The sequence below is a fragment of the Pseudophryne corroboree genome, chromosome 8 (genome assembly GCF_028390025.1).
Source record: "Pseudophryne corroboree isolate aPseCor3 chromosome 8, aPseCor3.hap2, whole genome shotgun sequence".
NCBI classification, from domain to species: Eukaryota; Metazoa; Chordata; class Amphibia; order Anura; family Myobatrachidae; genus Pseudophryne; species Pseudophryne corroboree.
This window is the reverse complement of record NC_086451.1, coordinates 232,718,746-232,734,008: the sequence shown is the minus strand read 5'-3', so window position 1 is coordinate 232,734,008 and position 15,263 is coordinate 232,718,746. Positions and strand designations below refer to the sequence as shown.

At 49.3% G+C, this 15,263-nt stretch overlaps 1 protein-coding gene across 2 annotated transcripts in view; it reads right to left on the bottom strand.

Annotated features, from left to right (window-relative positions):
* Positions 1-10,920, bottom strand: part of LOC134948854 (ras-related protein Rab-6B-like) — a 239,872-nt gene extending 228,952 nt beyond the window's left edge. The window contains exon 1 of one of the 2 annotated variants that reach the window (XM_063937102.1): positions 10,752-10,920. In XM_063937102.1, coding sequence (XP_063793172.1) covers positions 10,752-10,827 — 76 coding nt within the window. In that variant the 5' untranslated portion in view covers positions 10,828-10,920. The remainder of the gene's footprint in view (positions 1-10,751) is intronic. The other variant, XM_063937103.1, reaches the window with a different exon arrangement.
* Positions 10,921-15,263: the final 4,343 nt, after the last annotated feature.

The following is a 15,263-nucleotide window of genomic DNA, read 5'->3' as shown; positions in this document are numbered from 1 at the left end:
AGACCTGGCAGGGGTGAAATACATCCATATAGCCTCATGGACTATATGTGATGTATTCTTTTTAGCCAGAAAGGTATTAACATTGCTGCCCAGGGCGCCCCCCCCAGCGCCCTGCACCCTCAGTGACCGCCGGTGTGAAGTGTGCCTGAGCGCAATGGCGCACAGCTGCAGTGCTGTGCGCTACCTCATGAAGACTGAAAAGCCTTCAGCCGCCGGTTTCTGGACCTCTTCTTACTTCGGCATCTGCAAGGGGGTCGGCGGCGCGGCTCCGGTGACCCATCCAGGCTGTACCTGTGATCGTCCCTCTGGAGCTAGTGTCCAGTAGCCTAAGAAGCAAATCCATCCTGCACGCAGGTGAGTTCACTTCTTCTCCCCTAGGTCCCTCGTTGCAGTGAGCCTGTTGCCAGCAGGACTCACTGAAAATAATAAAACTATCAAAACTTTTACTCTAAGCAGCTCTTTATGAGAGCCACCTAGATTGCACCCTGCTCGGACGGGCACAAAAACCTAACTGAGGCTTGGAGGAGGGTCATAGGGGGAGGAGCCAGTACACACCACCTAGTGGTCAAACTTTTAAATTTTGTGCCCTGTCTCCTGCGGAGCCGCTATTCCCCATGGTCCTGACGGAGTCCCCAGCATCCACTAGGACGTCAGAGAAAAAGATTACTGCTTTCAAACGCAGTAAACTCTCTGTTACCTCTGATTACCAAAATCATACGGTGTACAGGTGGCTGATTGGTGATTCCAGATCCAGTAGACCCCAAAGGCCCTATAGAACACGTAGACCAGGGCGCAGACAGCCTAATTCTTACGAAACAGCCTCCTCTGCATCGGCTTCAGAGACAGAATCCTCAGATAGCTGCCCACCACAAGGAGCTTTTTTAGATCGCACGACCACTACCAGCCGATCGCCAGCCGCAAACCACGGAGGCCGCATCCAAGGAAGGGGAGACACATGGCGCAAATGCAGAGACAAGAACCTGAACTAGTTTTCAATCTATCTAGTAAGTCCCTGGATGAGGCCACACTAAAACTCCTCTCCAGAGGCCTGTCATTTGTTCCCACGACTCCTCACAGCCAGTTTGACACCAGTCGATATATATCAATTTGGCCGCAAACTCAGACTACGGGAATTTTTCCCTACAGATCTTGAGAGAGATGTCACACATCTCCATAGGCCATCCACATTCGATCCGACCTCCTCTAACCCTAGCATCAAGACCTTTACCCGACTTGTTGAACACGAAGCACTGACACCCACCCCTAAAAAAACGCTTTGATAACCTATCTAGCGCAGAACGTAAGGCCCTTACTGCGTTAAAAAAAAGATAGCAGCATTGTTATTAGGCCAGCCGACAAGGGTGGTGCGGTGGTGGTGCCGGATTGGGATGATTACAACTCAGAAATAGTGAGACAGTTGACCGATGAAATGACCTACACCTGTCTCCAGGGCAACCCCATCCCTAACATAAAAACTAAGGTGGATGACTTACTACACCTAGGGTTCCAATCATCACATATCGACAAACGCACATACGAATTCTTGACTGTTGACTTTCCAGTGTGCCCTATCATCTATACCATTCCTAAGATCCACAAGACCCTCCTACACCCACCAGGCAGGCCAATCATTTCAGCCAGAAACTCGCTTTTACAACCACTGGCCATGTATCTAGATACTTTCTTACAACCCATAGTACAACTCAGTAGTAGCTATGTGCGGGACACTTCGGATTTTCTGCAGAAATTGTCCAATCTACCTCCAGACTTGGACAATATTCTACTGGCGACAATGGATGTGTGTTCCCTATACACCATCATCCCCCATGATCAAGGCCTCCAAGCACTGGAAAGAGCATTATTACGTCAGCCTCCTACCGGACCACCAGTGGGATTCCTCTTGGACCTAGCTAGTCTAGTCCTTAAACAAAATCACTTCTTGTATCGAGGAAAATATTATCTACAACATGAGGGGACCGCCATGGGATCAAATCTGGCACCGGCCTATGCGAACATATTCATGACCGTATATAAGCAATCATACATCCTGTCCAACTATGGGACTGAGATATTATTTTATTTATAAACGTTTCATAGATGACATTTTTCTAATATGGAAAGGTAACAAGGACACATTTAACCAGATGGTGAGCTCCTTGAATGGTCTTGAAAGCCCGGTTAAATTCACTTGTCAGAGTGACCCATGTAACATCAATTTTTTGGACATAACGGTCACCCTGGTAGAGGGCCGTATCATCACTAGTCTGTATAGAAAGCCCACAGACAGAAATACTCTGCTACTCTCTAGTAGCCAACATCCACCAGCCCTAAAAAACAACCTTCCAGTTTCGCAATTCCTCAGGGTGATACGGAATAATTCAGAAAAGGACACCATGGAGAGCCAATCATCAGAGATGACCACGCGGTTTATACAACGAGGCTACAAGAAGGAGATAATTGCCGGGTGTCTGCTGAAAGCCAGGAAGAAGTTTGCTGAGCCGACCACCAACACACAGGGCACAGCAACTACAAATCGGATGGTGTTTACTACCACATACAGTAATCAATCCAACAAGATCTCCAGATCAATCCGTAAACATTGGCCGATCCTTACAACAGATGACCACCTTAAACTGAAAAAAAGTACTCCCCCGATGATGGCCTATCGTAGAGCATCAAACCTGAAACAGCTGCTGATGAGATCCTTGATTGAACACAGCCCCTCCACGACACATACATGGCTTCATGAACAACGCCCAGGTTGCTTTAAGTGTAAAGGCTGCACTACTTGCAGAGGTATGCTCACAGGATCATCTTTTCCGCATCCTCACTCTGGACGACTGATAGCGATTAAATACAGACTACACTGTTTGATGGACCACCTTATCTATATCCTAACCTGCCCTTGTGGACTCTATTATGTCGGGATGACCTCCAGGCGATTCCGAGATAGGATGGCCAACCACAGAACCTCCATCCACCAAGCAATCATAACTGGCACAACTACATTGCCAGTAGCTCGACATTTCATGACATCACGACATCAGGTATCGGACCTCAGATCGAAGCTTATTGACTGGATCCCCCCCACCACCTCGAGGGGGAGACCGTACCCTGCTGCTCAAGAAGAGAGAGAGTTCATGGATTTACAGATTGGACACTATTGCCCCCAGGGGCATGAATGAAAATAATCCGTTGTCAATTTTCTTGAAATAACCTTTGAACCTTAATGTACATTAACATCCCATCCCTCGTACCCTTATGTTTTTCAGTGTTTTCAGTGTGATTAGTTTAACACCACTTTTGTAATAATTTGCACTTTTCTGTTATAGCACTGTACACGTATGCTTATCCTCAAGTGACCTCACAGGTCTCTATGTATACCCTATCCATATTGATCCCACTGGGATACCCATTATCAATGGGTTAACACATATGGATCTCTAAGCCCACTGGCCACTAGTTACCTACAAGAAGTGAATACACTTTGGACATTTACTCCTGCTACGTATTAGTGTGATGCAGCCCACTTCCGGTATCACCGGAAATGACGTCTGCGGTCCACTATGTATTTCAGTTAGCTCCGACGCAAGTGGCGCCATCCGAATAATGTAAACCACCCTCTTTTGTGTGCCCAATACATGTTCCCCTATGGTGCCCTATTCTTTAAGTATGTTAGTCAAGCCCCACTGTCCGGCTGTGTAGCGCGGCTCACTTCCGGTTATTACCGGAAGTGACGCCTGCGTCTCAGCATGCGTTCCGCCAGGCACATCACCTGGCTCCGGCGCGAGGGCGCAACCAATAGTAGTTCCCCCTTGGGCTCCAGGTCACTTTGAGCATTCTGCTCCATACCATGGGTGCCCAATGACATGTAGTCCGACACTTAAAGAGCATTTATGATTTGACAACATAGCGCGACTCACTTCCGGTATTACCGGAAGTGATGTTTGCGTTTCACCTTGCGTTCCATCCAGTCTCCAGTGGCATTGGAGGCGTGAATGGCGCCATTTCAGGGTATAAAATAGGGGCCTGTGAGGCTCATTCGGTGCTCCAGTTTCCCTACTTCATTTGACTTATGCTGCACTGCTGTACTGGATGTTTTTGTTGCTGTATACCTTGAAAAAGGTCCTGGTGTGGACCAAAACGTTGGACATTTCCTGGAAACTGTGAGATAGACTTTATAATAAATACCCATTTTTTTTTTATTTTTGAAACTTTAATCTGGAGAGTGCTGTCTTTTCCACATAGTGGAGATACTGTATGTTGAGAGAGAGAGAGAGAGAGAGAGAGAGAGAGAGAGAGAGAGAGAGAGAGAGAGAGAGAGAGAGAGAGAGAGAGAGAGATAGATATATATATATATATAGATATATATATATAGATATATATATATATATATATAGATATATATATATATATATATATATATATAGAGAGAGATTTTTTTATGGCAAGAAATTACCTTTGTTAAATCTCTTTCTGCGAGGTACACTGGGCTCCACAAGGATAGACATCGGGGTGTAGAGTAGGATCTTGATCAGAGGCACCAACAAAAGCTTTGACTGTTCCCAGAATGCAAAGCGCCACCTCCTCTATAACCCCGCCTCCCTGCACAGGAGCTCAGTTTTTAGTTAACCAGCCCAATGCAGTAGCAGGTAAAAGAGACAACAGTTAGTAGCCGCAGACAACACAATTTCACCCCAGGAGAAAGTGTCAGCGGCTAATGCCACACCAACCCAAAAAAGCTAAGATGCGTCAGGGTGGGCGCCTTGTGGAGCCCAGTGTACCTCGCAGAAAGAGTTTTAACAAAGGTAAGTTCTTACCATAAATCTCGTTTTCTGCTGCGGAGTACACTGGGCTCCACAAGGATAGACATCGGGGATGTCCTAAAGCAGTTCCTCATGGGAGGGGACGCACTGCAGTGGCATGAGAACCCGGCGTCCAAAGGAAGCATCCTGGGAAGCGGCAGTATCGAAGGCTTATGAACGTGTTCACCGAGGACCACATAGCCGCCTTGCACAATTGTTCAAGGGTCACACCATGGCGGGCCGCCCAAGAAAGTCCAACAGACCGAGTAGAATGGGTCTTAATGTGAGCAGGAGCAGACAGACCAGCCCTCACATAAGCATGTGCAATCACCATTCTAATCCACCTGGCCAAGGTCTGCTTGCGAGCAGGCCAGCCACGTTTGTGAAAACCAAACAGACCAAAGAGAGAATCAGACTTCCGGATGACAGCAGTCCTCTTCACATAGATACGGAGAGCCCGTACCACATCCAAAGACCGCTCTTTGGGAGACAAATCAGGAGAGACAAGGGTCGGAACCACAATTTCCTGATTAAGGTGGAACGAAGACACCACCTTAGGTAAATACCCAGGACGAGTCCGCAGAACCACCCGGTCACGGTGAAAAATCAGATATGGGGAACTACAAGACAAGACGCCCAAATCCGACACTCTTCTAGCAGAGGCAATAGCCAGCAGAAACACCACCTTAAGGGAAAGCCACTTAAGGTCAGCCGATTCAAGAGGTTCAAACGGAGAATCTTGCAAAGCCTCCAAAACCACCAACAAATCCCAAGGAGCCACAGGCGGGACATAGGGAGGTTGGATTCGCAACACACCCTGAGTGAAGGTATGTACATCAGGCAAGGTTGCGATTTTTCTCTGAAACCACACCAACAAGGCAGAAATATGAACCTTGATGGACGCCAGACGCAGGCCAAGGTCTAGGCCCTGCTGAAGAAAAGCCAAAAGCTTGGCCGTACTGAACTTGGAAGCGTCATAATTGTTAGATGCGCACCAAACAAAGTAAGAATGCCAGACCCTATGGTAATTCTGAGCAGAAGCCGGTTTCCGGGCCCGCAGCATAGTTTGAATGACCGACTCAGAAAAGCCTCTGGCCCTCAAGACGGAAGCTTCAAGAGCCACGCCGTCAAAGCCAGCAGGGCCAAGTCCTGGTGGACACAGGGGCCCTGAATGAGGAGGTCTGGTCGTTGTGGAAGTAGAAGGGGACACTCCAGCAAGAAGCCCCGGAGGTCTGAGAACCAGTGCCGTCTGGGCCACGCTGGAACTATGAGAAGCAGAAGTCCGCCTTCCTGCTTGAACTTCCGTATTACCCTGGGCAGTAGTGACACCGGAGGGAACACGTACGGCAGCCGAAAATTCCACGGAACCGCCAGCGCACCCACAAACGCTGCTTGAGGATCCTTTGTTCTTGCTCCGAAGACTGGAACCTTGTGATTGTGCCACATCTGGAAGGCCCCACCTTCCACTAGGAGTTGAAACACTTCTGGATGGAGGTCCCACTCTCCGGCGTGTACGTCCTGACGACTGGGAAAGTCTGCTTCCCAATTCAGGACCCCCGGAATGAATATTGCCGATATGGCCGGTAGATGGCATTCCGCCCATTGAAAAATCCGTGATACTTCCTTCATTGCCAAGCGGCTTCGAGTGCCACCTTGATTTATGTAAGCCACTGTGGTGGCGTTGTCCTACTGTACCTGAACAGGTCGGTTCTGTATTAAATGCTGGGCCAGGATCAATGAGTTGAATACCGCCCGTAATTCCAGAATGTTGATCGGGAGGCGAGACTCCTCCACGGTCCACCGACCCTGAAGGGAGTGTTGCTCCAACACTGCGCCCCAACCTCTCAGACTGGCGTCCGTCGTCAGCAGGACCCAGTCGGGTATCCAGAAGGGACGACCCCTGCTTTATTGTTGGTCCTGAAGCCACCAGCTCAGTGACAGACGGACCTCCGGTGTCAAGGAGATCAATTAAGACCTGATCCGGTGAGGCAGGCCGTCCCACTTGGCCAGAATCAGTCTCTGGAGGGGGCGAGAATGACATTGAGCTTCAGGACTTTCTCCTGAGACAAAAACAACCGTTGGTTGCGAGTGTCCAATAACGCTCCCAGGTGCACCATGCTCTGAGCAGGGACGATTTCTTCCAGTTGATGAGCCACCCGTGGGCTTGCAGAAACCGGACAGTCAGATCCAGATGACGTAGGAGAATTTCTGGGGAATTTGCCAGGATCAACAAGTCGTCCAGGTACGGTAGGATACTGACCCCTTGACGGCGGAGTACAGCCGTCATCACCGGCATGACTTTGGTGAAGATTCGCGGAGCCATGGTCAAACCAAAAGGTAACGCCCGAAATTGGTAATGTAGATTGCCAACCGCAAACCTCAGATACTGCTGATGCGACACTGCTATAAGGATATGCAGGTAGGCATCCTGTATGTCCAGGGAGACCATATAATCTCCAGGTTCCAAGGCCAGGACAATAGAGCGAAGAGTTTCCATACGGAACTTGGATACCTTCACAAATTTGTTCAACGCCTTGAGGTTGAGAATGGGCCGGGAGGACCCATTCGGTTTCGGGACTAGGAACAGCGGCGAATAGTACCCCTGGTCCCTCTGAGCAAGAGGCACCTGTACTACCACTCCTGTTTCCAGGAGGGTCTGTACCACTGAATGAAGAGTCTTTGCCTTTACCTGATCTGAAGGAATGTCTGTCAGGCAAAATTGATGAGGAAGACGGGTTTTGAGTGCGACGGCGTAACCCAGAGTGACGACTTCCTGTACCCAGGCATCTGAAGTGGTCTTCAACCATACCTGGGTATACCTTAGAAGCCGATCCCTCAGGGGGAGGCCCGCCCCGTCATGCGGCAGGCTTATTGGTCTTGGAAGCTGGCTGACGGGCAGCCCAGGCGCGTTTGGGCTTTGGCTTACCAGATTTGGAAGTGCGACCCTGTTTGGTGTACGCCTGACCTTCTGCTTTTCCTGAAGGACGAAAGGAAGTACTTTTAACCTTCGGTACAGAAGCGGCAGTACTTGGTAGACAGGCTGTTTTAGCAGACGCCAAATCAGCCACTATCTTATTTAAGTCCTCTCCAAAAAGGATATTTCCCTTAAAAGGGAGTACCTCCAGGGTTTTTCTAGAGTCCAGATCCACAGACCAGGACCGCAGCCATAAGATCCGGCGAGCTAGAACTGACGTAGTTGAAGCCTTGGCTGCCAGAACACCGGCATCAGAAGCCGCCTCCTTAACATAGTAAGAAGCCGTGACAATATACGACAAGCATTGTCTAGCATGGTCAGAAGAGATTTCAGCTTCCAACTCCTGAGCCCACACTTCAATAGCTTCTGCAGCCCATGTCGCTGCAATAGTGGGCCTATGTATGGCGCCCGCAATGGTATAAATCGCTTTTAGACAGCCCTCCACACGCTTATCCGTAGGCTCTTTCAGAGACGTAACGGTAGTGACAGGTAGAGCTGAGGAGACCACTATCCTTGCCACATGTGAATCCACCGGCAGAGGTGTCTCCCAATTTTTAGTCAGCTCCGGCGTGACAGGATAGCGAGCAAGTAGCTTCTTGTGAGGCGTGAACTTCTTTCCTGGGTTTTCCCAGGATTCCTGACAAATATCAACCAGATGATCAGAGTGAGGTAAAACTAGTTTAACCACCTTCTGACGTTTAAACCTATCCGGTTTCTTAGGAGGAACGGACGGTTTCCGGTTCATCTGTAATCTGAAGAATTGACCGTATAGCCTCCAATAAATCAGGAACATCCACTTGTGAAATACCCTCCCCATCAGATAGATCAGGATCGGAATCTGTGGGGTCAGTATAAACGCCATCCTCATCAGACGAGATGTCAGGGACAGCAGTGGATTGTGAGGAAGTAATGGCCCGCTTAGAGGACCCTTTGATCTTAGGCAGGCGAGGGTTTGACTTCTTAGTAGTCAAGGAATGGTTCAATTGCTGTAATTGATTGGACAAATGATCTGCTCACGGGGACCATGAATGGTTGCACCGGCACAGGAGGTCCCATAGGGGGCGTTAGTTTGGTAACTAGTGTAGTCAGTAGCGTGGAGAAGGTAGCCCACGGTGGTTCATTCTGAACCCCAGTTGCTACGGTCATACTGGGGGGGCAAGGAACCCCCAGAACCAAAACCCTCAGCTGCTACGTTTTCCTCAAATGTATCTGCGACTTCTTCGCCACTCCCAGTGGGTTCAGCCCCAGAACCGTTACCCTTTTTGGCGGACATGATATATCGCAATACAAGGTAACAGTACAGTATCAGCAGCACAATACCTGACCCAAACTCCTGCGCAGTGTAGTCAGCACAAACAGGAATTTAGAAGAGATACAAGACTAAAATCACATAAAAAACTACACACTGAGTATATCTTGTGAATAACCTATATTAATAATAAACCTGACGCACCTAGCCCCCTCAAGTTATAGAACATAGGGATAGCAAGCTGAGTGAGAAACACGAAATAGAAGTCACACAGCAGGCAAATGCACACACATACAGTCACAGTTGTACAATGCAGAAGTTATGACATGCAATAATACTGCACTGGACTAGCTATATAGAAGATAGATATAACAATGCACAGTAAAGACTGGATGTATATCAGAGGGCACTTGTACTAAATAACCCTGACTAAATGCACTCTTTCTTAACTAGCACGGTCAACAGACATGTAGAATACTTAAGTGTCCTGTTAAGATGCACAGCGCTGACATGCAGGCGGCTTTAGAGGCGGATTTGCCCAAACAGTCCTAGGAACAGTGTATCTGAGTGTAATGGCACCCAAACACTGCTGGGAGTGAGGGAAAGAGAGCGATATGCAGCTCCAGGACGGGAACATTTACTCTAAATGGCACCCTGGGGCTGGGGGAGGGGCTACAAGTCTAAGCCTTTCCCCCTGCTGGACTTAACCACCGGGCTGCATGAGAAACGGTTTATGAGAGAAACCGACCTGTGCCCTTGCCCTGGTGGCCTAGTGGGGTCCCTGTACTGACACAGTGTCCACGCCAGCGCGTGCGGCCCGCATCCCACCGGCCTTACTGGATCGCGAGGGGGACCCACTTACCACCTCCCGAAATGCAGCCACACGATCCCGGAGAGCCCCAGCCGCATGTGTCTGACCAAGAAGAAAACCGGAGCCTCATTCTGTGTGTACCTGGCAACCAGGGCGCGGGAGTCTACAGTGCCGCTGTGGGAGAGATGGAGCCACAGCAGAGAATGTCCTTGACATCTAACCTCCGTTGCAGCCCTTGTAGACTTCACTTTTTTCTTCAAAAAAAAGCTCTTTTCTTAGACTGCCTGTAGCAGCCTCTTGTTGACATGCACGCTACTGCAAGCACCAACTACAAAACTGAGCTCCTGTGCAGGGAGGCGGGGTTATAGAGGAGGCGGCACTATGCATTCTGGGAACAGTTAAAGCTTTTGAGCCTGTTGGTGCCTCGGATCAAGATCCTACTCTACACCCCGATGTCTATCCTTGTGGAGCCCAGTGTAATCAGCAGCAGAAATATATATATATATATATATATATATATATATATATCTATCTATCTATCTCTCTCCTCTTGGGATGTAGTGAAAATGAGCTGCCTCTCTTATATGACAAACACAGATCACAATGACATGCACAGCAACCCTACACTGTATAGTGTAAGCACAGACGCCCATCCTTATGCCAGGTTACTGCACGGATCATAGCTTCCATACATTATAGTGTGCACGGCCCATATCACAGACCCTGCACGTATGTAACTAGCAGAGGCCTCTCCTGACAGAACAACCACTCTCGTGTGTATGATAGATATATATATATATATATATATATATATATATATATATATATATATATATATATATATATTTTACACCAGAGGGATAATATTGACTGCACATAAACATTTAGACCACCCTTCTCCCAGGTTCTGACCGCTTTGCTCTCCCAGGAAGACCAGCTTGAACTTCCGCAAGGGGTTACCGAACTCTCCGCCGCCTGCCGAGCTCATGATGATGGCGCCGAATCACCAGGCTTGGAGAAAAACCGAGCAGTACCGAAGCGCGAGCACACAGACGAGGCCGAGCGCGTTCGGTTCCCTTGTGCGTAGGAGGGAGGGGCCATGCGCGCTCTCGCGCTGCGATCGCCGCCTCGCGTTCGAGCAGACATGTTGCTATACCCACAGTAAGTCGGCAGAATGGCGTCACTAGTACTATGATACTGAGGGAGGAGGAGGAGCGTTTTGCTGAAGCAGTGCATTCTCTCCCAGATATAGTGTTCAACTCTGTCAAGCATTTTTTTTTATTATTATTATTATTACTAGTATTGGTTTAAGTTTTATTTTTATTTAAGTTGGTTTTATTAATTTCCACAGAAAGCCCCAGGAAATCACCTCCGAATATAAATTTTCCTATAATTGACAATCTTTAGAGTTGGTCATTCCACACCAAATCAACATAGGTCTCTACAGCCCAGTACACACTAAATGAGTCACTACCAACACCGATATTGGCGGTGGCGGGGACCCGGCGGGGTGCCGGAATTGGGAAGTGCATACACACTTGCCGATGCAAGCGGGGAAGGGATTGACAGCGGGTGAGAACGACGGGCTGTCGTTAACGAGGACATACTTCATCTGTACATATTCAGATGAGGGAGGGGGTCGTTAAAGATGCGCGGGAGCGCGCATCGTTAATGACATTGAGTTTACACGCTGGACAAGATTGTAAAAGATCTCGCTCAGATTGGCTATTCTGAGCGAGATCTTTCTCTGACGTCCTAGTGGATGCTGGGAACTCCGTAAGGACCACGGGGAATAGCGGGCTCCGAAGGAGACTGGGCACTCTAAGAAAGAATTAGGACTGCCTGGTGTGCACTGGCTCCTCCCTCTATGCCCCTCCCCCAGACCTCAGTTAGAATCTGTGCCCGGCTCGAGCTGGTTGCACACTAGGGGCTCTCCTGAGCTTCTAGTAAAGAAAGTTTTTATTAGGTTTTTTATTTTCAGTGAGATCTGCTGGCAACAGACTCACTGCAACGAGGGACTTAGGGGAGAGAAGCGAACCTACCTGCTTGCAGCTCGCTTGGGCTTCTAGGCTACTGGACACCATTAGCTCCAGAGGGATCGAACACAGGCCCAGCCTCGGTCGTCCGGTCCCGGAGCCGCGCCGCCTTCCCCCTTGCAGAGCCAGAAGCATGAAGATCTTCACGGAAATCGGCGGCTGAAGACTCCGGTCTTCATTAAGGTAGCGCACAGCACTGCAGCTGTGCGCCATTGGTCCCTGTGCACACCACATACTCCGGTCACTGATGGGTGCAGGGCGCTGGGGAGGGGGGGGCGCCCTGGGCAGCAATTAGAGTACCTTAAAGTGGCTAATCACACATAATATAGCCTAAGAAGCTATATATGTGTAAAATACCCCTGCCACATTATTATTATAAAAGCGGGAGAAGTCCGCCGAAAAAGGGGCGGGGCTATCTCCCTCAGCACACTGGCGCCATTTCCTCTCACAGCTCCGCTGGAAGGACGCTCCCCAGGCTCTCCCCTGCAGTTTCCAGGCTCAATAGGGTAAAAAAGAGAGGGGGGGCACTAAATTTAGGCGCAAATACTATATATATATAGCGGCTATAGGGAAAATCACTTGTGTAGTGTAACTCCCTGCATTATATAGCGCTGTGGTGTGTGCTGGCATACTCTCTCTCTGTCTCCCCAAAGGACTTTGTGGGGTCCTGTCCTCAGTCAGAGCATTCCCTGTGTGTGTGCGGTGTGTCGGTACGGCTGTGTCGACATGTTTGATGAGGAGGCTTATGTGGAGGCGGAGCAGGTGCCGATAAATGTGATATCACCCCCTGCGGGGTCGACACCTGAGTGGATGGATATGTGGAAGGAATTACGCGACAGTGTCAACTCCTTACATAAAAGGTTTGACGACAAAGCAGATGTGGGACAGCCGGCTTCTCAGCCCGTGCCTACCCAGGCGTCTCAAAAGCCATCAGGGGCTCAAAAACGCCCACTACCTCAGATGGCTGACACAGATGTCGACACGGATACTGACTCCAGTGTCGACGACGATGAGACTAGTGTACATTCCAACAGAGCCACCCGTTACATGATTACGGCAATGAAAAATGTGTTGCACATTTCTGACATTAACCCAGGTACCACAAAAAAGGGTATTATGTTTGGGGAGAAAAAGCAACCAGTGGTTTTTCCCCCATCTGATGAGTTGAATGAAGTGTGTGAAGAAGTGTGGGCTTCCCCCGATAAGAAATTAGTGATTTCTAAAAAGTTGCTAATGGCGTACCCTTTCCCGCCAGAGGACAGGATACGTTGGGAGACATCCCCTAGGGTGGATAAAGCGCTCACACGCTTGTCAAAGAAGGTGGCACTACCGTCTCAGGATACGGCCGCCTTAAAGGAGCCTGCGGATAGAAAGCAGGAGGCTATCCTGAAGTCTGTATATACACACTCAGGTATTATACTGAGACCGGCTATTGCTTCAGCATGGATGTGCAGTGCTGCTGCTGCATGGTCAGATTCCCTGTCTGATAACATTGATACCCTCGACAGGGACACTATATTGCTAACCATAGAGCATATTAAAGACGCAGTCTTATACATAAGAGATGCACAGAGGGATATTTGCCGGCTGGCATCTAGAATTAATGCAATGTCCATTTCTGCCAGGAGAGTATTATGGACTCGGCAGTGGACACTGGACAGGTGATGCTGATTCTAAAAGGCACATGGAGGTTTTGCCTTACAAAGGTGAGGAATTGTTTGGGGATGGTCTCTCGGACCTTGTTTCCACAGCAACAGCTGGGAAGTCGACATTTTTACCCCATGTTCCCTCACAGCCAAAGAAAGCACCGTATTATCAGGTACAGTCCTTTCGGCCCCAGAAAGACAAGCGGGTTAAAGGCGCGTCCTTTCTGCCCACAGGCAGAGGTAGAGGGAAAAAGCTGCACCATACAGCCACTTCCCAAGAACAAAAGTCCTCTCCCGCTTCCTCTAAGTCCACCGCATGATGCTGGGGCTCCACAGGCGGAGCCAGGTGCGGTAGGGGCCCGTCTCCGGAACTTCAGCGACCAGTGGGCTCGCTCACGGGTGGATCCCTGGATTCTACAAGTGGTATCTCAGGGGTACAAGCTGGAATTCGAGACGTCTCCCCCTCGCCGTTTCCTCAAATCAGCCTTGCCAACAGCTCCCCCAGACAGGGAGGCAGTGCTGGAGGCGATTCACAAGCTGTATTCACAGCAGGTGATAATCAAGGTACCCCTCCTTCAACAAGGAAGGGGTTACTATTCCACAATGTTTGTGGTACCGAAACCGGACGGTTCGGTGAGACCCATTTTAAATTTGAAATCCTTGAACACTTATATAAGAAGGTTCAAGTTCAAAATGGAATCGCTCAGGGCGGTTATTGCAAGCCTGGACGAAGGGGATTACATGGTATCACTGGACATCAAGGATGCTTACCTGCATGTCCCCATTTACCCTCCTCACCAGGAGTACCTCAGATTTGTGGTACAGGACTGTCATTACCAATTCCAGACGTTGCCGTTTGGTCTTTCCACGGCACCGAGGGTATTTACCAAGATAATGGCCGAAATGATGATACTCCTTCGGAAAAAGGGAGTTTTAATTATCCCATACTTGGACGGTCTCCTTATAAAGGCGAGGTCCAGGGAGCAGTTGTTGGTCGGCGTAGCACTATCTCGGGAAGTGCTACAACAGCACGGCTGGATTCTGAATATTCCAAAGTCGCAGCTGGTTCCTACAACGCGCCTACTATTCCTGGGGATGGTTCTGGACACAGACCAGAAAAAAGTGTTTCTCCCGGAGGAGAAAGCCAAGGAGTTGTCATCTCTAGTCAGAGACCTCCTGAAACCAAAACAGGTATCGGTGCATCACTGCACGCGAGTCCTGGGAAAGATGGTAGCTTCCTACGAAGCAATTCCATTTGGCAGGTTCCATGCAAGGATCTTTCAGTGGGATCTGTTGGACAAGTGGTCCGGATCGCATCTTCAGATGCATCGGCTGATAACCCTGTCTCCAAGGACCAGGGTGTCTCTGCTGTGGTGGCTGCAGAGTGCTCATCTTCTAGAGGGCCGCAGATTTGGCAGACAGGACTGGGTCCTGGTGACCACGGATGCCAGCCTTCGAGGCTGGGGGGCAGTCACACAGGGAAGAAACTTCCAAGGACTATGGTCAAGCCAGGAGACTTCCCTACACATAAATATTCCGGAACTAAGGGCCATTTACAATGCCCTAAGTCAGGCAAGACCCCTGCTTCAACACCAGCCGGTGCTGATCCAGTTAGACAACATCACGGCGGTAGCCCATGTAAACCGACAGGGCGGCACAAGAAGCAGGTTGGCGATGGCAGAAGCCACAAGGATTCTCCGATGGGCGGAAAATCACGTGATAGCACTGTCAGCAGTGTTCAT